This window comes from Tachypleus tridentatus, chromosome 4 (genome assembly GCF_004210375.1).
Source record: "Tachypleus tridentatus isolate NWPU-2018 chromosome 4, ASM421037v1, whole genome shotgun sequence".
Classification (NCBI taxonomy): Eukaryota; Metazoa; Arthropoda; class Merostomata; order Xiphosura; family Limulidae; genus Tachypleus; species Tachypleus tridentatus.
Window position 1 is genome coordinate 42,732,889 of NC_134828.1, and position 25,277 is coordinate 42,758,165.

Here is a 25,277-nt window from a genome sequence, read left to right on the forward strand (position 1 = left end):
AATTAGGGATGGCTAGCCCTCGTGTAACATTTATCAAAATTCAAAATAAATAAAGGAACGGGGCTCTCGTACTAAATTTCCTGGTCGCACCAAACATGTTCGTCCTTTCAACCGTGGGGGCGTTATAAAGTAACGATGAATATCACTCTTCGTTGGTAGCCCAAGAGTTGGTGGTAAGTGGTAATAACTAGCTGCCTTTCCTCTAGTCTTGCACTACTAAATTAGGAAGGCTAGCGCAGATATCCCTCGTTTAGCTTTGCGCGAAATTCAAAAACAATGAAACAAACCAAATTTATCATTGAAAATATAGCTGAACAATATCTTACTCCAGATGTATCGTAAACTTGTTCTGAAAAGGCGCAAATATTAATTATTTTAGTCATGACAAATTAATTATCTATGGAGATGTAGTAAAGGCAAATATATAAAAATATTTCTGTTTTCAATAAAATCATGGCATAACAGTAAAAATGGTTTGCTAAAATAAATAAAAAATCGCAAAAAACGAGGATCAAAATGGAATTGCGTTAACGTCGTAAGCATTATTGTAACTTAAAATGTTTAGGTTTTTAAATCACATTTCGTTATTTTAAGGGATTTGAACATATGTGTGATTTTAGTCTGCGTTGAATGTGAAAGACTAATGGATGAAATAAGTGATGTTGGTCAGTTTGAAATGTAATTACGGTTTACCTTTTGAAAATACTTTTAAACTTATAAAGCGGATTAAGCAATTTTCAAATGTTTTAATACTTTTGTTTCAGTGAAAATATTCGAACCATAGTTAATATACCTATGGAATAATGGTATGATATTTCACATATTTCTTTTCGAGGTTATAAACGTAATAAATTGTTTTGAAGAATAGGAGTTAATTCAAACTACTTATTTGATCGAAGTTTTAAGTTTTACTTTTAGGTATAGTGCTAATGGTAAATACAGTGTGGTAAATTATTCGTAAAACTAATTACGATTCAGCCGGGTTAGCGAAGCGTGATGGTTCAATAAATATTTCAAGTTCAAATATATATATCGGGGCTTTAAACTAAAGTATATCCCTATGTCTACGTGATGATGATCAGTGATTAGTTTTGAGCTATAGTGTTTTAGAGCTATTCAGTATCCGCACCAGTGATGGTGTTGCGTAATGTGCACCATCGGTCCACATACTGAATAATGAGATTGATTGCCCCCATAACTAACAAACATGTTTGGCAATGAGTTTCAATCCTGTTACCCAGGTTGTGAATGAAACTTCCTTAACATAAGGCCCAAAGTTGAATTAAATTTCAGACTTCATCATTATGATATTAAAAGTTAAGATTTGACAGAAAAAGCACAAAAACAAATCTTTTAAAATACCAATATGTTGTCTTGACATTTTATTTTATAGATTAAAGAACATTTTTTATGCTTTATTATTAACAAATATTTCTGATAATCTCAGTTGAATGTTTTAAGTGCTTAAATGTGAAAAATTATTTTCCTTACAGCCTTGTGAATTTTGGTCAGAAAGTATCTAAGACAAGATTTTTTTATACTTCAAAATAGTGTATTTTTTAAAGAATGATAAGACAATGTTATATGTAAGCTCAAGAGAAATTGTATATAATATAGAGAATTTTTTTTTTTTTTGTGAACTGATTGAGCATTATTTGTTATCCAATGTCAGAAATATGTGATGTTGACCAGTACAAAATGTAATTCGAGTTTAATTTCTGGGAATAAGTTTATACTTATGCTTCTGATTTTCACATACTGTAAAACCCTTGTGCTAGTAAAATTATGTGAATTTACCATTGCTTGATTCCATAAAAGCAAAACACAACAACATTGATCAGTTGAAATAAATTTGCATATCTATGAATTTATTGATCAGAAGTTTGATTTTTGCATGTATCCGGCACAGTGTAAAGAAATGGGATAATCACCTTTAATAGAGATAAGTTTCATGAATGGTGAATTTTTGCAGATTTTGAGCTAATTTTATGCAAATTTTCACAAAGGTTAAAATTAACACATTTGCACCTTGGTTTTTGATGATACGAGTATCTTTTCTTTTGAGATTTTTGCCAGTAATGACTCTTGAACAGTTTTTAAGGATTTTGAGTTTTACAGTTATGTCCACTCATCAAACTTAACTTTCAATATAAAAAATGTCAAGCCATATAATTTTGTGAAAATGTGTAAATACATTTACTATTTCCTTTGTAAAACTTTTCATTAAAAATAATTGAAAAATTACAAAAAAGTCTATATTGGCAGGTCTTTGAATAATATTCAAATAGATTATTATTTATACTTAAATTTAAAGTAGGGTAAATGTGCTGAAAAGAAACTTGTACTTTAAAGTGTAAATAAAGGCTTTCATAAAAATTATGGATAGCTCATATTTTCTCTGACCTTTGTTGATGATATCTTTTGGCCACACTTTGAATGAATGATATTTAAATACAATTGAATTTGATAAATCATCTGTAGTTTATATCCTTATTACACTGAAAATGGATTGAGAAAAACATTCTAAAAATGACTGAGAGTAGGGAGAGAAAATTGATTAAAATTGGTACTGTTAGCAGTGCAAGTAAAATTGGACATCACTGCTACCAGTAGTGTAGATAATTTTGCCTAAAAGTCACATCATGACCTACTGGCATGAGCCTACAATTGTGCATATTATATATCTTAAAAGTTTGAATGTGTTAGCTGTTATACTCAAGAAAATATGGCTGTTACTAGTATTAGTATTATTCATACAAAGTATCTTTGTTAGTTTATATTCTGAGTTATTAAAATAATTTACTCATTTATTATTTATAATACTTATATTTATTTAACAATATGTAGTATAGTTGTAGAAAAGTTTTATTGCCTCAGTATCTTACTTGGTTTTAATAGAGAATTAGTTTCTTTAAACACTGTTGATTTTCAGAAGTATAACAGTATTTTTAGGCTGGATTAAAATGATTTCTTTTTGCAATATAAATGGTGGTTAGGTGTTTGATGTAGTGAATATTTTGATATGAACCAATTTATTTTGTATTTGTAAATTTGTGGATTTGCCTAATAATAATTGGGAAAAATATTTTTCATTTTACTTTATGATGCATTATTTTAATTATAAGTTATTAAGATGTCTTCCTCTTTTAAAACTTATTAGTTGTTTTTTTTGAAATTGTATATCTTGTAGATTGTTTTACATTTTATTCTTTCACTTTGTAGTGACTACTAACAAAGAGCTGAAAAGGAATTGATTTATTTATGCCTCATAAAAATGCTTGTTATATTCTTATTAGCAGACTTACAAATGTTTTGTTTTTGGCAGATATCCTTTCTTTTCAAACGACAAACAAGCTTTTATTTGTATTCAAATACTACCAGATGTTTGTGGGGTTGGCTAAACAGCATTTTCAATAGGTATTTCACATTGTATTATTGTTTCTGGTTAGATAGAAATGTGTTTTAACTTACATAAAGATCATAAACACATTTTATTTTAAAACTCAAATATTTCTAAGGAATAAACCATGGTAGTGCTACAAGTAACAGTCTTCTAAAAGTATTGATACTGTGTTACATCATGTCACTTGTTTCTGACTGTGTGTGTTTAAGTTGCATGAGGGTATATGTGTAATACATGTTAATAGCATTTGTAACTCTGGTATTATATTTGTATAAATATATATTTTGTCTTCATACATCAATTGGATAAATAAAAGATGGCACCATTTCTTCATAATTCTTCTTACTACTCATTTTTATTATGTTATGAATATATGATATTTTCAAAAGTAATGGAACTCACATATAGAATATCTATGCAAATTGAGTCTTATAATTAACATGTGAAATATCACATTTGTAATTTTATGTTAATTTAAAACTCTTGTTTAAGTTACTGTACTTGAACATTTAAAGTTGAAGTTATTTGTTAGTTGGATTTATGTGACTCATAATTCAATGTTATCTATAACACATGCTATTGCAGTTAAAGAGAACATTTAATGGATACACTATTGGGAATAATTATGGTAATCCCCAGTAGACTATAACACTAACAATGAGTAATTGCAACTTAATAGTGAGTTTTTCATTATTGTAATGTATAATTTCATAAAATGCTAAAGAAAAGTGCAAAAATAATGTTGTGCAATGCATTAGTTTTAAATGCTTTAAACAGAGAATAGTACACTTTTTTTCTACCATAAATTTATCAATATACAATTGTGATATATTGTTCTAGTGATCTTGTGTTATTGTCACATTTCAGTCAAGTTGTTTGATCATTTGTATACCTTCTCAGTTTCTACATGAACTCTTACAACTTCAAACATATTGATACTGTGATTTTGTGTAGGCTAAGCTATGATTGTGAGTTTTCCATTTTTCCAGTAGTCTCTTTAACATCAAGATTCCATATGTTTGAGATTGCATCTTTAATGGACTGCAGCTTCCTGTTGAATGAAAATAAGATGTTTTAGTTTATAAAGGGTGTCCCAAAAAAATGTATACACACTTTGAATGATTATAAATACAATGTTTATTAAGATATATCTAGGTTTTGAAATACAAGTTTAAGAAGACAAATGAATAATCTTTTGAGTTATTGCAGGTGTTCGAACTTATGACCATTCTGATCCAGACACTGCTGATAACGCGGATAGTTGGAATTCCAAACTTCACGAATCATTTCATTTGGTGTTTGGGTGCATTCTATTTCAATTACTGCTCTCAGCTCATTGATTATTGCAGGTTTTGTGCTATAAACCTTACCTTTGACATATCCTCATAAAAAAAAAAAGTCCAGAGGTGTGAGGTCTGGTGAACGTGGGGGAAATTCAGTGCTACCTCTTTGCCCAATCCATATGTTCCGCAAATTTTCATCAAGATAGGCCCTCCCATTACAATGGTAGTGGGGAGATGCTCCATTTTGCTGGAAATAAAACTCCTCATCTCCAAATTGCTCTCGAATACATGGCATCACAGATTCTTGCAGCAAGTTCAGATGAACAAGACCAGTGACTGTGTTTTCAAAAAAGAATGGTACAGTTATGCCAATTGCTGATAATTCACACCACACTGTAACCTCTGGTAAGTTTATGTGGTGTTCAGCTATAACATGCAGGTTCTGAGGTGTTCAGTAGGTGCAGTTGTGGCAATTAACTGAGCCATGTAACTTAAATGTGGCCTCATCACTCCAGACAATCTTGTTTGGAAACTGTGCATCCTCTGCAGATTTTGCTAGGTACCACTCACAAAATTCAACTCTCTAGTCAGGACCATCTTCATTGAGGGCATAGACTTATGCCGGAATAAACCTTTTCCAATGAATACGTTTCAACATGCGATGGACGCTCGATTTTGGGATTTCTGTCTCACGGGCTGTTTGCCGAACAGATTTTCTTGGAGATCGGTGGAGACTTTCCAACAGCTCTGCTTCTCGTGTGGTACTCATGGATGACTGCTGTCTTCCAGAACGCCCTTTATTGATGTCTTGAACAGTTCCATTTGTTTCAAACTTATCTCTGATGCAAGTAATGGTAAGTTGTGTTGGTTGGTCTGTTTGAAACTTCCTTCTAAATTATCTTTGCACTTCAGCTACGTTCTCGCACTTTCAGTAACACTTTAAGATAAATTTCCTTTTTTCAAATGGCTTCTGCCATTACTTCAAATCAATTGCACCTGTAAAAAAAGAAAGTTTGAGTGAGTTATAATCATTCAAAGTGTTTTTTTGGGGCACCCTTTATACTATAAACTACTGAAGCAACATCCAGGTATCCTTTCATCATATAGTCCACAATTGCATTGGTCCCACAGCCTGCTTTATTGTAAATGTGTCAACCTTGATACTTTTCTCTGTATGCCATCAAGCAAGCCCTTCTTGATTACTTAAATCTGAACACATCATTATGGCACTTTCTTTTGGCTATGCTCATCTCACTGTTTAAGGTTGAATGCTCATTTTAGGTTTTTTTATCTCTCTTAAACAACTTTAGGCAACTACATATTCACTGAGACCATTTCTTAGTAATGTGAATCTTACTGTTCTCAAAGTAATAGTTACTTACAGCTAGGTCAGTAACGTGATCTCTGCTTGGTTATGTATTATATAAAAAGCATACCCTGAATTATTTAACATCTCTTTTGAAAATGTTGGGCTTTCTGTATTAACTGCTTCTAATTTTCTGTGCCATCTTCAGAATTTTGGTACAACTCCTACATAAACATGATATTTTGCCTTATTCTGTCACATGAACTTGCCATAAACTGCCCAAACCTTGATTTATATATGTTCATCATGTGGCATTATTTTTTCCTGAGGGCCATGAGTTTTATTTACATTACTGATGCTGGGAATACTAGGACTGTCTGTGCTAGTGCAAATAATGATATTAATGTCAGGATGTTAAAAATTAGATTTTTAAACACAGTAAAAGTTTTTACAAAATATTAAATACTAATAAAAGAAGACATTGTAAATAAACAACTTATCTCCAAATTAAAAAGAAATGTTAATATCAAAATCAGAAAATAATGATAGCAGTGATCTCTTGATAATAGGAAAGCCACTTGAAGTAAAAATGTATTTCAGTACAGCTGGTATGGGTATCAACACTTTTATCAATAAAGCAGAGAACAATGTTTTGACCTTCCTTGGTCATCTTCATGTTAACAAAGAGTTAACAATTGACCATTGCCGGACATGTCTTAGGGATGAAAGTATAAATGGGTATGGAGTATAGGAGCATTACAGTTAGATGTTAGGTTATTAATTAGTATAGATATAAAGGTGCCTTTATATTGGTTTGTGTTGTTGTGTTAGAAGGGCTTCTATGATTTTGCATTTATTTATATTTGTTTCCCTACTTAGTATCTGGGTGTCTTCTATGGTCATTTTATGTTTGATTTGTAGTGTTTAAAAATGTCTGAAGATGTTTTTTTGTTTTATTTGAATTTGTTTTTCATTTTCCTGCTTGTTTCTCCAATATAGAAGTCATGGCAGTTGTAGCATTGTATTTTATAAATAATGTTGGTGTGTTTGTCAGTGTGGTTTTTTACATAGTATGGACTTTAGTTTTGAATAAATTTGGTGTTTACTGGAATGTTGTGTTTTATTATAAGTTTTTTTCCATATGTTGGTTATTTTTTCACTGATGTTGAGAATATATTATATGCAGCAATGTAAGGTTTTGTAGTTTGTTGTATCTTGGGGTTTATTATCATTTGTTTGTGTTGTTGATCTAGGTGTGTGCATATAATTTTTTCAACTGTTTTTCGAGAAAATTTATTGACATTGATGAAGTGTTTTATTTTGTTGATTTGATCATTAATTTTATCAGGTGAGCATAGTTTTGTGGCTGTGTTTATTTTGTTTCTTAATATGCTAAGTTTTTGTTTTATGTGCTGAGTCCTAAGGAATGTATAATCCAGTACAAGTGATTTTTCTGTGGAATTCTGTTTTGGATATATGTATCAGTTCTTGTGATCTTGAGATTGATAAATGCTATTTGGTTAGCATAATAAATCACCTGTAAAGAACCAGAAGATAAACCAAATTCATAAGTTTATTTACAATAACAATATTACACACTTTTAAAAAAAATAACATTAAATCACCAGTAAAAGATCAAGCAACAGTTGGCAGTAACATGTTTTAACACATACAATTGCTCAAGTATTTCAGTTTCACAAATCTTTAAACCAACCTGATCAATTTTACTTTTTTTAAGTTTTAAGGCTTATCAATCTGATATTGGTAAACTTCAATAATGTTTTAATTTTTCACTTTCATTGCCATATAAATGCAAGCAGAAGGCACATTTATTTGAATGCCATTTGTTAAAAAAAAACAATATCAACATATTTCCATTAGATAAAATGTGAGCCAATGAGACAGGATATTACTAAAGTTTTTGCAACAGAAATTGATTGGTCTGTAATACCATTTTCTGCTGATAAAAGTCAACAATTATTTATTCCATCAACAAAACAAATTTCTCCTTTACCCCATTTCTCAATTTGTTGTCATATTTTTTAAATCTGTATTAAAGTAATACAATGGAGTGTATAATAAGCCCACTATTTCCACATCATTAATTTTACATGTAAACTTTCACAGTTTCCTTTTAATTTTGGTTATGTAATATAAGAGAATTAGTGTCTCTTCCTTTCATGATGATAAGAAACCCACTTGAAGTAAAAATGTATTCTCAAGACAGCAGAAGATGACGTAGGAAGGTCGAAACATTGTGTACTTTATTTTAATTACAGTTTTAATATCCATACCAGTCATCTTGAGAATATATTGTCTCTTCCCTTGATACATCTCTTCATTTACCATCTTCTGTCTGTTATTTCTGTATTCACTTTTTAGGTGAACAGTTTTGTTGGGATATTTCACAGATTTATAACCTATTTATTTACTATAATAACATTATACAACATTTCTAAGATTTTTTCTTCCACTAAACTGTTTTGTGCATGCAACTTTCAGTTTATTCCAATATTCACAATATTAGTTAGTGAATTTTATTAAATTGGCAATAGAAATTGCATAATGTATTTCGAAGTGCTTTTAACAGAACATGTGATTGACATATCAGATACTGTGCTGTCTTTTAGTCGCTTTAGTGTTCTATACTTGTATAATTTTACAAACCCATATTATTTTCATTTGATACTTATTTTTTATGCAATACTGTGTGACTGTGCAGTGGTTTTTATACACTTTGTTAGAGAAAAATCTCCTATTTGGAACAGTGGGTAGATATATGATTATATGAGGATATCTTAGGGTCGACCCTGCTAGAATCAAGGAAGTTGGTCCAGACCGAGCTGCAGCAGAATGGCTAATACGTTGTGGAGCAGCTGTTAAATGGAAAGACATGGAAAAATGGCAAACTGACTATAATACCTTACCATGCAGTGGTTTCCATAGATACAAGATTGAGGTTATTGATGCAACAGACTCTGCTGTAATGGACATTGGTTTTCCTCACTTACGTAAGGAATCTGAGTTACCAAATCTTCACTTATCAAGTGGTTCAAAACATTATTTACTGCAACTGATGTAAAACACCTAAAAGTGATGTTAGGTTTCTCCTACAGTGGTTTATTTCTTAGCATCATAAAATACAAGGCAAATAAAAATTTGATTTAAAGTATTTATTTTTATATGAAAATATAGTATGTAGTACCAATAATATTTTTGGGTATCTTGTTTTAAGTCAGATAATGAATCTAGTGTCTCAGTTTCCAAAGAAGAAACCAAACTTTCTAAATAAATGACCTTTAACTCCCATTTTTAAGAAAAGATTATTAAAGTTCCACTTGACTAGCCTAGATTTTAAGGTTTGTTAAAAATTTCATGCTGTAACAATGACCCATACACCCTATTTTGTCGACATAAATTGACTATCCAGCAGTTTGAATTTTAAAATGATGACTGAACTTGCAAATATTAGGACAAAGTTATGTAGGTTAATTTGTCTTCAGTGCAGATCTGTAACAAATTGCTATTGACATTGTAAAATTTAATATTTTCAGAAATAATATTCTGCCTTAGTTTGATCTTGTACCTTCAGCTTTTACTAAGTACTTTATCAACTAAGTTTTCAGTATTACAAGCTCCATGAAAGGTAATTCCTGTCTCAATGATTACATATTTCTCACAAACTCAGAGCTCATCATTGAGCTTTCAACTCAACAATTATACAAACACAAACTACCAACTCATTTATACAGCACTATGGCCCCATGTCGAGTACCAATTGTAGTGATTAGATTCTTAAGAAATAGTACTTCATCCTGTCTAAGATTATCAACTTTTATTAACGCTCTAAGACTGTTATTCTTCCAATTGATCTTTCTGAACTACAGAGCTGTTAAAAGACAATTCCCATCCCAGTTGTTGCTATATAAATTTACCACCCAGCATTTTGATTTAAAATAGGTAAACCAGGTCTTCTTTCACCTGAATTGGGGAATAAAGGCTGTTTTTGATATATTCTCATATGCTTAACTGCTTGGAGAGATACTGTTAAGATACCTGGTATTTTCTTACCACTACAACCTCTTTGTATTTTCAGATAGCACTAGTTTTTCCCTCAAGATACTTCAAAATAATTCTGTATTTCTTGACTAACTTAGTTACCATAAATACATAGAGACTGAACACAAATGCACAGTCACAGTAAATTAAACAGTTTTTATTTAAACACACTGAAAATGTATTATATTTTTCACAATGGACAGCTAGTCATTTCTGCTGAAGAGTTAGTTGTAAAGATGCTCTATTTCAGATTTTATAATAGAGAAGACCAACCCTAGTGAACTCCTGTTGCAAGCCAAATTAATTTCATGGTACTAACTTACATTTTTAATATCAGACTCACCAAGAGTGATTAGAGTTACCTACTAAATCCTTATTACCAATGAAACATAAGAGAGTTCATTATGTAAAAAGGTGACCCAACTGGCAGTAAAATACGTAAATATTAATTTCACATACCATGAGTGACTTTACAGCAGCCTTTTCTATGGAATGACAAACGATACTACTATAAGTAAATGATACAGAAAGTTAGATGTCTAGAGTTAAAGGAACTTAATATAAAACATTGATCAAGAAGCTTGTTAACCAACAAACCTTTGCACACAAGTTATATCTATATACCAAAACCTTTTTATGTCAAAACTGATTGTTTATAATGACCTTAATTTCATGTTTTAGTGTAAGTTAGCATGTTTGTTTATTTGTAATTCTGTACTCTTAGTTAACCTTTGTTATACACATATTTCATTTATTCATTCAGAAATGTTGAAAAGTTATCACTGAAAAAATCTCTTTCCTAAAACAATATTTTCCTTAAAATAGAAATAAAGGGAAAATTCCAAAACCTTCTCTCACCCATAGCTATTTTAACCTTTATTTTCTCTCTAGACATTGGTAAACTTTTAAAAGCACTTCAGTCTTGTACCCCTATATTTCTTTGCATCATTGTAGCAACGTGCTGATCATGTGACCATTCTCCATCAATCCTGTTACACCCTCTAAAGTAGCACAGAAAGTTCCTTCTACACTTGTGGCACAATCTTTACTTCCTTGATGGGAATTCTCATATATAGATGTGTGCTTTACAATCTTCAGGTGTGTGCACAATTTTTTATTGTGTTTGATCACAAATTACAATCAGTTACAAGTTTCTACTCATTTATTTTGAGATGTTTCTGTTTTCCGAAGTGAACTTTGTTTGTGTGAATTTGGATTTCTCATTGATAATTATCCTGCCATAAGTAGACAGTGGTTATAACAACAGGCCTCATTCTCTGGTTCCACGATGTGGATTCCACTCAACCACCAGTTTACTCGCATCTTTTTTGTCTCCCTATACATGGAAGTTTAAAGTCATTTTCTTAATCTTTCCTGGCTGTATACTTATCTGCAATTGCTTTGCTTCACCATGGAGTCCTGCATTTCACTTTGATGGGTTTTATGCCTCATTGTCATGTTCCTTTCTTTGGTTCCTCTCAGTGAGTTTTGTTTTCCCATTCTGGTGCTCACAGACTATTTGTCTTCAACTTTGTAACTGTTTTGTGGAATGGTATGATTTTGCACATCATCTTCTCTCATTGGGTCTTCAGACTCTCATTTCATGGATGTCAGGCTTCTGCTTGATCCTTCCTGTGTATAGCCAGTCACTCACACTCCTTCTTCAGGAAGTTTCTCAGGTGGGTTTGTTTACTGGTTGGAGAAGTTCTTTACCACCTCCCTCACAGTATCTTATTCATTTGGGGGCTCTTTTCACTTCCTTTTTTTGGTTAAGCCGAGCCTTCTCCACCTTGGTTACAGGATATTGAGCAGATTTGCCATCTCTTCTCCTTTCTGTGTCCATGAGGTTCTCTCTCTCTTGGGATATGGTCTTCTTTGGAAATGCTCATTCCTTTAACTCAGACATAAATGCATTCCCTTCATTGAATACTTCTCAACCAGAAGAACTTCCCTCACTATCACTTGGACTATCCCATGTTTCCTTGATTCACCAGATTTTTTAGGTCGGTGGTCATTCGAGCTAACTGCTCTCCATATTTTCATCCTGGTCCTTGGCAGTTCATTGGGCTCTGTATCCTTTCCTCCCTTTCCTGCAGAGGAGAATGTTTTGGCTGTCTTTAAAGTTCCACTGTTGCCAGCTTTATTACCTAGAAAGGGGGAACCACATACCAATCTCTATCTGATCAGACTCTGGATTTTGTATGTTGAGTGAATAAGCTTGATGGGACTATTCTGGCAGATCATGTTACTCGGGTTATGATTCTTGTGGCCAATGTTTAATTGTGTCCCTACCAGGTTTTCCACCGAGTGATTTCTTCATCCTCATATTTTTCTGTGAGTGTGTTCTCAACAGGGAACACTGCATATTTGTATGTGTTCCCTATTCACTGGTATGCCACACTTTCATTCTTTTAGTCCTCATTTCCTCACCTGTAGAGGTGGCTGCTTTCAGTCAAGATTGGAGGGGTCTTCAGCTATGTGCCTACTTTCCAATTTGACTCTTCTTCAGGGTCATTTCCCTTATCTTGACCAAACTTTGTCATGCTCTGCTGGTTCTTCTGTATTGGCCACTTAGATGTGGTTCCCTCTGTTCTGGCCCTTACTGGAGCAACACACCTAATCCTTTTCTTTGCTCTGTCTGCTCCTTGATTATCTCTGATATGATGCTTTTTTTTTATTCAGACATCTCCATTCTCCTCCTTTTAGAGGTTTTCTTCCATTCGTGTACCTCAGCACTATTTTATCACTGCTTATACAACATATTTCAGGATCCCACCTGGTGGCATGTGTTGCCTGGTCAGGTATGCTGGATTTTGTATCTGCATACTTATCCAACACTCACTGTGGAGATCGGGTGTTTCTGTAAGACCATCAGATGCTTTTCTGGTGGTGTATCTATATATATCACATTTTTTTTGTCCATATCTATACATATATATATCCTGAGGACTGTCACTCACAGACATCAAGAGTAAAGCAGATAAGGATTTTTGCAATCTGGATATTTCTGGTTTTCAAAATAGGGAAATGCATGCCCCCATTGCACTGTTTCTGATAGACTGTTCTTCCAGACCCTCAGTGGGTCTCCCCTCCTTTATTTCAGTAAAGCATGGGTGTTCTTGTCATTTCTGGTACCCAGTTGCTGGAGTGGTGCACATGGAGGTTTCCTCATGAGTGGGTTTTGTAGCCATATGTATTCACTTAGTGAAAAAAGGGCTATCTTTATTATGCTGCATATCATAGACACAATATCGTAGGAAATCTACTGTGCAAGGCATTTCCCAAAAGAACCACACTTGACATAATCCAGTGTCTACCAAGGGGCTTTTCCCAGATGTTTCTGCCTGGACAGACCTCACTTGGCTACTTTGATATCAACTCAAAACTCTTCCCCTGGATGTTTTTGCCTAAGTGGACTGCACTTGTTGATTTTATCTATCATTGTTATGCTGCAACTTATACACTCAAAATTGCATGAAATTGTTATACAAGGTGTTTCCTGCCCAGATGAACTGCGCTTGACATAATCCACTGTTTACCAAGGGGTTTCTTCCACTTGTTTTTACCTGGGTGGATCTCACTTAGCTATTTTGATATCAATCTAAGGAGCTTCCCCTGGGTATTTTGCATCAGTGGACTGCACTTATTAATTTTACAAATTTGTTCATATTCCACATTTTTTTGTTCTTGTACCACACTTGGCATGATACATCATATCACAAGGCACTTCCCCCAGATGTTTTCTGCTCAGGTGAACTACACTTGACCTATTCATAGATGGTCCTCTAATCCTAACCATGTATTCTGTTTATTTCTGCCCTACATCTTATCTATTTTAGTGGGTGAAGAGAATACCTGTTCCAGACATAGTGCTATACCACACAGGTGTGCCTTGTGTTTTAATTGTGACACATCTGCTTTTTTATAATGGTTATAATGATTATTTTTTTATGTCATCACTGGCCCTTCACCTTTTTTATGTGGTGTTATAGCTGTGGGGAAGTGAAGGTAGTACCATTTCAAATGTTAACATTTTCTAACACCAAAAATTTATTTCCAGTGAGCATTTACTTTTTCTCACTCACTTCACCCCCTTATTACCCACTGATTTGCTCATGTTTTGGGGTTTATATATGCCAATTTTAATATAGAGGGTGCAGTGGGATTGGTGGGAGGTGGTCATATAATCAGCACATATTGCTGCAATGATACAAAAAATATAGGGGTATAAAAGACTGATGTGCTCTTAAAAAGTTTACATTTAAGAATGCCTAGAGGGGAAATGAAGATTGGAATAGCTGTGGGTGATGGGAGGTAAGTACCTCTCAGAAATACATTTTTGGTGTGAGAAAACATTAGTTAGCTTTCATATTTTTCAACTGCTCTTTTTATAAACATAAATTTGAGTACTGTGTACCTGTTTATTCTGGTGTTTCTTGAACACTAAAACAATTTTGTGTTCATTTAGGTGGTCTGGAACATCTTCAAAAGATAAAATTCCACCGATGCAGTTACTTGGATGACAATGCACTTTTCATGCTAGCTTATGTGAAAAATACCTTAGATAATTTAGAAATTGTAAGCTGTGGGAATGTCAGTGATGAGGGAGTGCTCTCACTACAGGCTTTACAGTAAGTAATATTATACTGTTGAATACTTTTACATCTTATGGTCACTACTATCACACCATAAATTACTTTTAGGTCTTACAGAAAGTAATATCACTCCATAGATTACTTACAACTTTTGTAGTTTAAACAAGAATAGGAACATTGGACTTCACAAGTGTATATAGGAGAGAAAAATCACAGCACCTCCATGTACACAAGTGGTTTTCTTTGGTTGAATATGGATGTCTAATGCAGTGGTGTCATGCAACATAAAGTGCATGCATGAAATAGTTGTTTCCTATTAATAAAGGTAAATGCATAAGCTCTGTCATTTATCTGTGTGAGGAGGTATGAAGCCCCAGTGTTTTTCAGGAATAATTAACAGTCATTTATTCAGCTTATTGCTGAAATGGCCCTTGTCATGGTGAGAAAAGTAAAAGTAACAGAGGCTACCAGTAATGGTAATGTTGTGACTAGTGCACTTCATCTGAGAACAAGTATGTGGTTACAAATGCTCTGAGTAAACTAGTTGAGGATTGTGGAGGCATACTAGACTCCATACAGTGATATCATTTCAGAGTCTTGTTGGCTGAACAGATGAGTGTATTTGTGGAAGCAGGTGGCTGATTTTGTCAAGCCATGATCATATTAACATCATACAGGTATAAGTGATACTTGTCCAAATAAACAACTACATGCATGCATCCCTGGAGCATTAGGTATGTAGTCAGCAGTGAGGAGTAAGAGTCTTGAAAGAACATTTGGTCTCCTTCAGTAGTGATTTTCAGAAAGAAGGAAATTCTGCCCAGGTTATTTATTGATTTTAAATTGGTGATTGTGGTTACATACACTGATGCTTCTCCATTATTGTAAACAGATGAATATCTGTATGCATTGGAAGGGCTTGAAAGATCAATAAATTAGACATGGAATCTGTATACTGACAATTCAGTCTGCATGGTGAGAGCAGGCCTAAGATTATTCTCACCCCCATAATTGGCATGTATGAATTTTACATCAAGCCATTCAGCCTGTGTGATGTATTTGCCACTTTCAAGAAATTAATGAAGCTTACATTGATGTAGTTGTGATAAGAGAATTGTCTGATATATGTATGTGATATCCTAATATGTGGTAGCATGTGTTCAAGTCTGTGGCTAAGGCTATGTAAATTGTATTCCAGCAGATTAAAACTCAAACTAGGAAAATGTAAGTGGAATTTTGCAGTCATATTGTGGGTAGAGATGGAAGCTCTTTGAATTCTGCTAAATCAGTGGTGCAAGATTGATTTTAACTGATGTTCAAGCGAGAAGTTCGTGGTCTCCTACATTTCATTTTATACAACTGAGTTTCTGACTAACTTTTCTAAGATTATCACACCATTATCAGCTCTTGCTGAAGCTGAGGTGCACTTCAGGTAGAGGGAAGAATATGATTGTATAAGTATTCCAGCCCCTGATGCAAGCTTTAGAGGCCCATGCATGTTCTTGTTGTATGCTGCCATCAGTGATAGTAGAGTTGAAGCACTGTTATCACAGTTAGAGAATGGAATAGAATGTGTAATCATGGTTCCTAGATACAATACTGTATGATGAAGAACTGCTTGCACTTGTATTATTTAAAAAACTATTGGCATTTCTTGCATGGAAATGCAAATATACCACACATTACTGAAATGGCTGATGAAGTTTAAAAATCCATAAGAGATGACAGCATGTTCAGAAAGCATTGCAGGAGTATGATTTAATCATGCAATATAGCTCAGGTTCATAATATAGAAATGCATGTCTTGCCACATAGCCAAATCCTATCCATTCATTGAATGTCCAGACCCTACACACTGTATGGAAAACCATTTTTTCCATAGTACTGACAAACTATACAGTAAAAGGTGAATGGATTGCAGGAGCTCTTGTTAGAGCAACTCTAAAAGCTTAATCAGCTCAGTTTTAGAAACTTGGCACATTTGCATGTATCCAATGGTACTTGTGCAAGGAGTTATGAGTGCAAGAAAGTGTGCTGTACCATTGTTATCAGCAATCAGGCAGTGGTTCTCAGCCTGTGTTACAGCTAGTGATTGCCAATACTTTAAGACTAAAGAGAACCAAGATGTTACCCACACTTGTGGTAACATTTGATGGGGGTTGTCTGTCCACATTCAGCACTAATGTCAACACTGTATGGTGTGTGTTACCTAGAGAAGAAGCTACCCTAAACTGAGTAAATTCTAGTATAGAAAATAGTTGGTTCTCTCATTACAAATAATTGTCTTGAATATTGCTCATTACTCCTAGACATGATATGAGGTCACCTGTTTACAACTGTTGCTATTGTCTGTTTCAGAAAGTGGGCAGAGGCTTATCTTTTTGTCAACACAGAATAGCATAGTTTTAAGCACCTGAAGATTTCTACATGGATAATGCAACTAACTTTAACAGCCATCTGTCCTCTGAGTTTTTTAAAGTGTTGGGATTGTTGAAGCGGCACACTTTGCTGTAATGCTCCAAGTTGGATGATTTAACAAAATGAGTAATATCTACTATCAAGATTATTTTTGTAAAGTTTGTTAACTTCAACTAAAGCAGCTGGAATGAACACTTCTCTGTATCATGATGATGTGCAACTGAGTAGAGTTCAACAGATTATTTACTAAACAAGCTCATATTTGAGTATGATATTCTGCTCTATATGAACATAATGTATCGTCCTCCTCAACAAGCTAATATCCACAAGAACATATGGAGTGTTCAAAATGTGCATTTGTTGATACACACAACTTTATACATCAACAGCTAGGAAGGGTTGCAATATGACAGAAGAAATGTTTGTTAAATGGATATGGTTTTGATGCATGGCAATAGTTTGAATTCTGCTTAACTGTGGCTGAACAAATTCTCTAACAAGTTTACTTGTTAACACATGAGTTATAGTAGTTGAGTGGCACATGTAAGCAGGTAGCATGTGCCAGCCAGGAATCTATAAGTTACTGACAATCCTCTAGTGAAGAGGCGTAACTAGAAAATGGAGGATAATACAAGTACTGTTTTATCCCACTTCAACCGAGAAGATTAGAGTATATATTTGGCCATTGAGGAAAAAACAGAGCTAGAAGTAACAGACAAGTCCTAAATCAGTCAAGTTATTGTTAAAGGGTCTTATCATTGTGAAATTATTACATGATGTGATTATTGTGAATTCTTTGTTAACAGATATTTAACGTGTTAGTGTTTACTTGCATTCACGTTAAAGGAATGTTTTTAAAAGTATTTCACTGTTAACGGATCACTAATTATTTAATGGTAATTTGTTTCAAAGGGTTGTGATGTTTATGATGTATGTATGCATTTACAGGTGCAAAAGTAGACTAGTGACCAGTTAATATGTTTGTAGAGTTTATTGATTTTTTAAATTAATTATTGAATTGAGGACATGTTTCCTGTAAGGAAAAGGAGAAAAGTGTGATGTATAACCATAACATAAATTTTGTACTTTTGTTTACTAATATATTATTCTAAATTTGTCAGATATACTGACTTTCTACAATTTTTGCATTATACTTATGTGCTTAAGAAAGTCAAGTTAATTTTGTTCTAACTACCTTTGATTTTTTCTCATTCTTTTGAAAACTTGCTGCTTTTTGTGAAAAAATATATACAGTAGTGTATTTTAATGATTGCTCAGGTGGTATTATAATGTATGTTCTTCCCATATTTGAATGAGGATAAAAATTGCTGGTTACTCTGGCAGACGTTGAAATATTTGAGAAAAGTTGCATTCTTTCGAGGGAATGTAACTCATAATGCTATATTGTATCATAAAATATTGCATTCCCTCAAGTTTTACATTAATCATGCTAGTGTGGGGCAAATAAACCAATATTAATTTAAAAATATATTTATTAACATATCAATAACATTAGGCCTTTGCACTAGAATGTCAGTGTCAGTATTAGGCCTATGTCAGCCATGTTGCTTCATGTACTTTTACCAGTTGTAAAGCCATATCTCAAAAGATTAATTATTGATGTTATAATCAAAATTTATAGTTTTATCTTCAAGGTAAGGCTTAAGTTATTTCCAGTGCAAATTGCACAAAGACATTTTGTCAATTACTTTTGAGTTCATAATTATTAAATTTGGTTATATAGTACCATTACTAGATGGCATTGTGTAGTACCAAATTATCAGTCATATTTCAATACAGAAAGTGGGTTAAATTACAGAAAATACAGACTTAATTTTACTTGGCTTTACAGTTCATAAATTTTAAAAAATCACAGTTGTTTTTAATTATAAATCAGTATATTGACATCTAAGGTAATTTAGTTCATAAATCAGATAATAATCTGCAAGTTAATTCCTTGAAAATGGTGCACACTGTGATATTGGCTAAATGATCTATTTTGGATGTAGACACAGTTTTTGTGATTATTCTACAGTGTTTACTTGTAAACCTTTGTGATGTGGGTCTATTTAGCATTTTGGTAAAAGCAGCATTTCAGTCCATCATTTTGACTGGGGACAAATATTAAATTATCAGATAGCTGGTGAAAATCTTTTATGAACTTATTAGTAACAGAAATAGATTCCAGAAACACATTATGAGGCAAGTTAAATTACTTTTATTGATATGGAAGGATTATGCATTCTTGATTGGTAAAGCCAACTAAAAAGATGAAATTTTCCAAGAAAAGTGAAATTCCTCAGGAATGCAGGAATATATTTCAATCCCAATCTGGGCAAAATCAACATTACCTGTGAATTGAGCATTGGTCTAATTTTGATTTACTTACTTCAGTCTTATTTACATCTCTTAATTGTTCTTGGCAAAATATGTCTCGCAACACTCTCCACCTGTATCAACGCTCCTTCTATTCTGGTACTATCTATAAGCACTTCATTCAGATAATCTTGTTACTTTTTCCTGACAAAGCATCACTAATGGGTTTCTTAGGATTATGGTCATTTGGAGATAGAGCATTCTTTGTGTTATCTAGTTGATATTTGTTATAAAAAGTGTTGTGTTTTTTGTGTGTTTTTTGCAAGTTGATGTATATGGTATGAACTTCACAATTACTATTCCTGGCACAGAAGCAAATCAGGTATCTTCTATTCTACCTAGAATTATTCAATAATCCCCCCGATCCCTCTCAATTGAGACTGTTGTTGCTCTTCATAGTGAGATTGAGACATATATTCAGTTTGGTAGTGTTGCTCCAGGGATTCTGAGGCTGTAATTGAGAGCTATCCTGATCTTTTTTATTATTTTTTTATGTGCCATTTTTTATTCTGATTCTGTGGGCCTCTCGGTCTGTCTTTGGGATAGTGATAAGTTTATAAAATTACAACACTGAAGTCCACTGTTGCTTTGCTCCAAAAAAACAAACCTAACAAAATGTTCCAAACAACAGTAATTAGAACAGTCTTTAAATTTGGGAGATAAGTTTTATCTGATTTGTTTCCTTCAGTTGATTCATTGATAGTGTAATGTTTTGGATCTCTCCCCAGTTGTTTTGGCATCTGCACCTTAATTGATGGTTAAAAGATTTGGAAAAGATATCTAGTTTTCTCTCCATTTATAGATGTGATTCATGAAGGAATGTTTACTGCTCAATTACATGAAGGGACAGCTTGCCTTATCCACCAAGGTTGTCAGAACTAGGTGATGTAGCCTTCCTCTGCCAGGTTGAATTGTATTCTGATTTTCAAATAATACATCTGCTCCTCAACATTAGGGGTTCTAAGGCAGTGTTTACCTGAATTAATCAATATCCCCTGGTTTGGCAGGGGTAAATCTATAGACTTACAACTTTAACATCCAACATGTTGTTTTCCAAACAGTAAACCTTATTGAAAGATTCTCAGGATCACCAAGTTCATTGATGATGAGCTGTAACCATTGTTAGCATGCACATTGGTTTGATTGTTAGCTTCTACATTCATACCTGTCACTGGTGCCTCAACTTTCATTGGCTTCTACAGGAGGTCATAGTTCCACCACTGTTTAATGGTCCCAACCTTTAACATCAGCCCCTTGGTACATTGGTACCCAGCATAGATTCTGTTCATACTTCAAGGGTTTCACAGCTCAGTCAGAATACTACTAGTAGCGTTAATGATTATTATATGCCTTTGAAGTCTGTGGGGCCTCGGCTCCAAGAATTTCATGACGTGGTAACGAGCGAAATTGTGGTAGGAATTTCAACTTGAATCATTTTACCTAGGGTTCGTTGCCCCTCAGTAAAAAGCAGTTGGAGTGTTCAGAAGAGTCCTCTTCACCCTGCTCAGGATTTAAGTACAACTTGGGGAGCAATATGTTAAGAAGCACCTTGGGAGAAAAAAAATGTATACGTACTCATGCAGAGGGTGTTCATACCTGGGTCTTTGAATGTTTTTCACAAATGTCAGAAGGAAAGACACCAGCCTGTGTGGGAGTCTACTCATAATACCAGTTCAGATTTGATGTGCAGCTGTCAGATTGGATTGAGCATGGCCCTTGTTTTTTATCAGCATTGGTTCAGTGCATTGTTTATGGAAGGAAGTTCATTGTTTCCATGTAATTCCAAACACAAAGCAGTCCCATCTTGGGTCGTTGGTTGAACACAGTTTGTTGCATGTATTAACATCACCCCATACATTAGTTTGAGACCTGTAGGTTTCAACCTTTTCTGTTTTTGTGAATCAAAAATGTCATAATTGGCACCCATACTCGTATAATCTCATCCTGCAGTGTGTAAAAGAATCACTTACAAATATAGAAGTAATTGAAATTTCAAATGAGACATTATTTCATTTAATCAAACATAGTTTTGTTTTTTAAATTGTGATAAAATTCTTTGATATTCACTCAAGAAGTCCTGTATGTATAATGCTTGCAAACCATCAGCTGAGGTACACAGTTTCAAACGTCATGGTTATCACATCCTAGACTATAGATGCTAATTTTTTTGCTCATAAGATGTCATTAAACTTTCTTCTGGGTGAACAACAATACAAATTTCGATATAAATTTACATTAAGACTATAAAATGTGGTAATTAATTCCACTGTTTACCTCCAAGGCCCTTTGTGTATTTTACATAGAAAATGACTGATTTTACCTGAATTGGAGATCAGGTCTTTACATTTAGCAAGAAAAAGTGTACAACATGATGTTATATGTAGACTATACTAGTAATTGAACCTATATAAAAGCCAGTGTGTGTCACATTATGTCACGCTTGATTTCTCAAAATAGGAGTCATAAAAGCCAAAATGCATGTATCCAGATAGGACAGTTCAATTATTGTCTGTACATTATGATTTTTAGTGACAAGTGTGCAAGGTGGGGGTGCCATAAAACCTAAGTATAATGAGTGTTAATAAAGCAAGTCTAAAGTAAGGACACAGTTTGGGCTCTCCTAGCCTAGAGCTAAGTGCATAACATTTATCATGAAAGCAAAAATATCAATTCAATTTTAAACTTAAATTGTTTTTGAATTTAAGCTATTTTCTGATATATCACCAATATTTTAAATAAAAAACAAATCATGTTTTTCTTATAATTTTGTTGTCTCTACAGTTTTTTCCCAAACTTTGTCAGCTCAGCTTGTGACACATAAATAAGTCGTTACGGCAAGCCTAGTGACAACCCCCTGACTAAGACAGACAAAAATTACCATTATACTGTATCAAGGAGGAAATAAATCAAATTTGAAATTTAAATACTTTATTAAATTGATAATAAATTTACATTACTAAATAAAATTATTTAGTAATTACAAAAATTTAACAGCACACCTGAGACCTTTCCACAACATGCAATTTGAGAAGCACTTCTCTAAACATTTCATTTAATACTTTCAGTACATAGACTAACAACAATATTAGGTTATGCTTTTGTCGCTAAGCAACGTGACATAATAGCCATATATTAATATTGTTAATCTAACTGATGTTTATCAATAATTAGTCTTTGAATACAACACAAATTCATTTCATGAATGATCTTAATTTTGATTGGCTCACAAAGGAATATTCTGAAGATTGACTACCTCAATAACACTTTTCTGTCCTTTTGTTGGTGAAGCTTGATTTTGCAAAATTTATTTATCTCATTTAGCTATGAAATGTGACGTAAGGGTATACCATGGGGTTGGGACGATAACACTTGCTCCATCATTTTCAATAATTTATATGCTGGTAAATATTATACAAAATAGTTGGCAATTTTAGGATTAAGGCTTATGTATTAATAAATTTAGCAGTTTTCCAAGAAAAAAATATTTAGTGTATTGTTTAGATAACTTTTTACCTAAAGCATATCTTTATTTTTCAAAGTTAAATATTTATGAATTATTTGATATCTTTTATTGAAAGTACATGTATAATCATCCTTACTCTGCAAAAACTAAACAAACTGACCTATGACTTTGAGTCGCATGTCATCATGGCCAAATGTTTTCTTCAGATGTGGCAGTTTCTTTTGCCAACTGTATTTGGATTTTTATAGGAATCTGCAATATCTCTACTTGTATGATCTGCCTGAAGTTCGTGATAGAGAAAAGTGTATCCATACCTTAACCCAATCATTACCAAAGTGTTTGGTGGACTTTCCTCCTGTAAAAAAAGACTAACTGAGATTGTGGTTCAATATCTATATTTCACAAACTTAGGACTTGTGTATTTCTCAAAGACTGTAGAATTGTTGTCAAAAATTACCAATAAAGCTGTAAAATATTTAACTCTTGTGTCTAGAGTGCTACATCCCACAGTTCTTTAGTCTATATAGTACTCTCTAAATCCTCTTCATTTTATTTTTCAGGCTGTCCTTTTCAAATGCACATTCTGGTCAATGATCAAGCAGAAACAGCATTTGTGTTTAACAAATGACGTATTTATTAAAAGTTATCTCACTTGTAATGTGCAAAATTGATTTTTCTTAACTTGTTTGAGACAAAGATGTTTAAAATGTTTCTGTAATATATTAAATAGACTGCTTTGACCAAGTATGTAGGGTAGTAAATATTTTTGTAGCTTTTTTATAATAATGAACTGCAAAACAGGATATTAAAAAAATATTCTAGGAATGTTTAGTGTACTGGTTTACAGGTTAGAAGATGCTAGGTTTGAGTCATGATAAGTCACTGACCATACATACTTCCAGTTGTGGAAGCTATAATTGTACTGCAAATAGTATGAGTCATATATAAGAAAGACCTACACAATAAATGGAAATCCTCTGCTCAACCATTCCAAATCAGGAATGACCATATCAGTTCACGAGGTAGACTGGACATTTGCATTGTGGCATAGACACTTTTTAAATTAAAATTATAATACTTTTTAAACTATCAAGAAAAAGTTCTGTTAATCATAACAGACTTCATACTTTAGAAAGCAGATAACAGATCATTTCATTTTTCAGAAAATATAACTTAACAATAAAGAAAAACACAAATGTAATTATTTGAAGCATTTATTAAACATTTCAGAATTATACCTTCTGTAAGCTACAAGTACCAAACAGATTTAATGGAATTACACCAGAAATATGATATAATCTGTAATAAATACTAAGTTAACAATTTTGAAGTATTACAAAATTAAAAGTATATAGTGAAAATGAAATAATTTGTATTCAAATAAATGTAAATCGGATGAGAAATGTGTTAGCAATATAAGAAGAGTTTTTATGTATGACTTCTCTTTTATGGGAAGTTCAGTATCATGCTTAGCTGTTGAGAGTATTTTAAAGTTGGAGAGAGAAATTAGATGCCCTCTTTCTTTATTGTGTTGGTAGATAGCAGAGTTGATAAGGTTTGTAGCTTTTTTCCACTTTTTATAGTTATATCAATGTATTCAAATGCTCTTACTTTAAAAATTATAATTTTACCACTATAAGAGGTGCACACTTGTATAAATAGACAAAATATAAACAATGAGCATTTGGCTTATGATTTATGTAGTAGAAACAATTCTCAAGTTTGTTACTGGATTTAAAAAATAACTTTCAGGTCCACTTGAGGATAGTAAGAGTTATGTAACATTTTTAACTGTTCCATGATGAGAGAGCTTCTACGATATGGTAAACGGGCATATAAATGTAGTTAAGGTATCTTAGTTGACTTGGCAAACATAGTACTTAAGAATGAAGAGGTTCTAATCGTAAAATTAAATGTCACCTTGTGGTACCTGATGTCATCTCCATGATGTGGTGAAACTTTGTCCTGTGACATATTTTTCTTTTGAATCCCATTCTGTTTTTACTTTTAACTCAATCTAATTTACTAGGTCATCAAGTTTCCACGTGGGAGGACAAATGCCTATTAACAGCAGCCATTATACAAACTGAAATTCAGAAATTTATCTAGACTAGTTTGAGGTAATCAGACCCACAAGAAGTGTTTTTGTCAAAGAGCAGACTACAGTGTAGGTTTTCATAAAAGTATGCAGAGATGCCAACCATTAAGATTTTGGTGTATACATTACGACTGTTTGCTCACACAGATAAATATTACGACTTGTTGCAACTCCCAAATTATTATATATTATATAGGCCGATACAATAAAGTAATAAATTGTTCCCCCAGGTCTTGAAAGGGGTGAAAAGAAAATTTCTAGTGAGATACAAATAAA

The 25,277-nt window shown here is 33.1% G+C and overlaps 1 protein-coding gene across 9 annotated transcripts in view; it reads left to right on the forward strand.

The window, feature by feature from the left end:
* The first annotated feature begins 438 nt into the window (after positions 1-438).
* LOC143248969 (ATP synthase subunit s, mitochondrial) overlaps positions 439-25,277 on the forward strand; it is a 37,394-nt gene continuing 12,555 nt past the window's right edge. Inside the window, exons 1-5 of one of the 9 annotated variants that reach the window (XM_076498037.1) lie at positions 544-806; positions 3,326-3,417; positions 8,795-9,003; positions 14,520-14,682; positions 24,933-25,023. In XM_076498037.1, the coding sequence (XP_076354152.1) occupies positions 804-806; positions 3,326-3,417; positions 8,795-9,003; positions 14,520-14,682; positions 24,933-24,993 (528 nt within the window). In that variant the 5' untranslated portion in view covers positions 544-803 and the 3' untranslated portion in view covers positions 24,994-25,023. The other 8 variants (XM_076498039.1, XM_076498035.1, XM_076498036.1 and 5 more) reach the window with 8 other exon arrangements.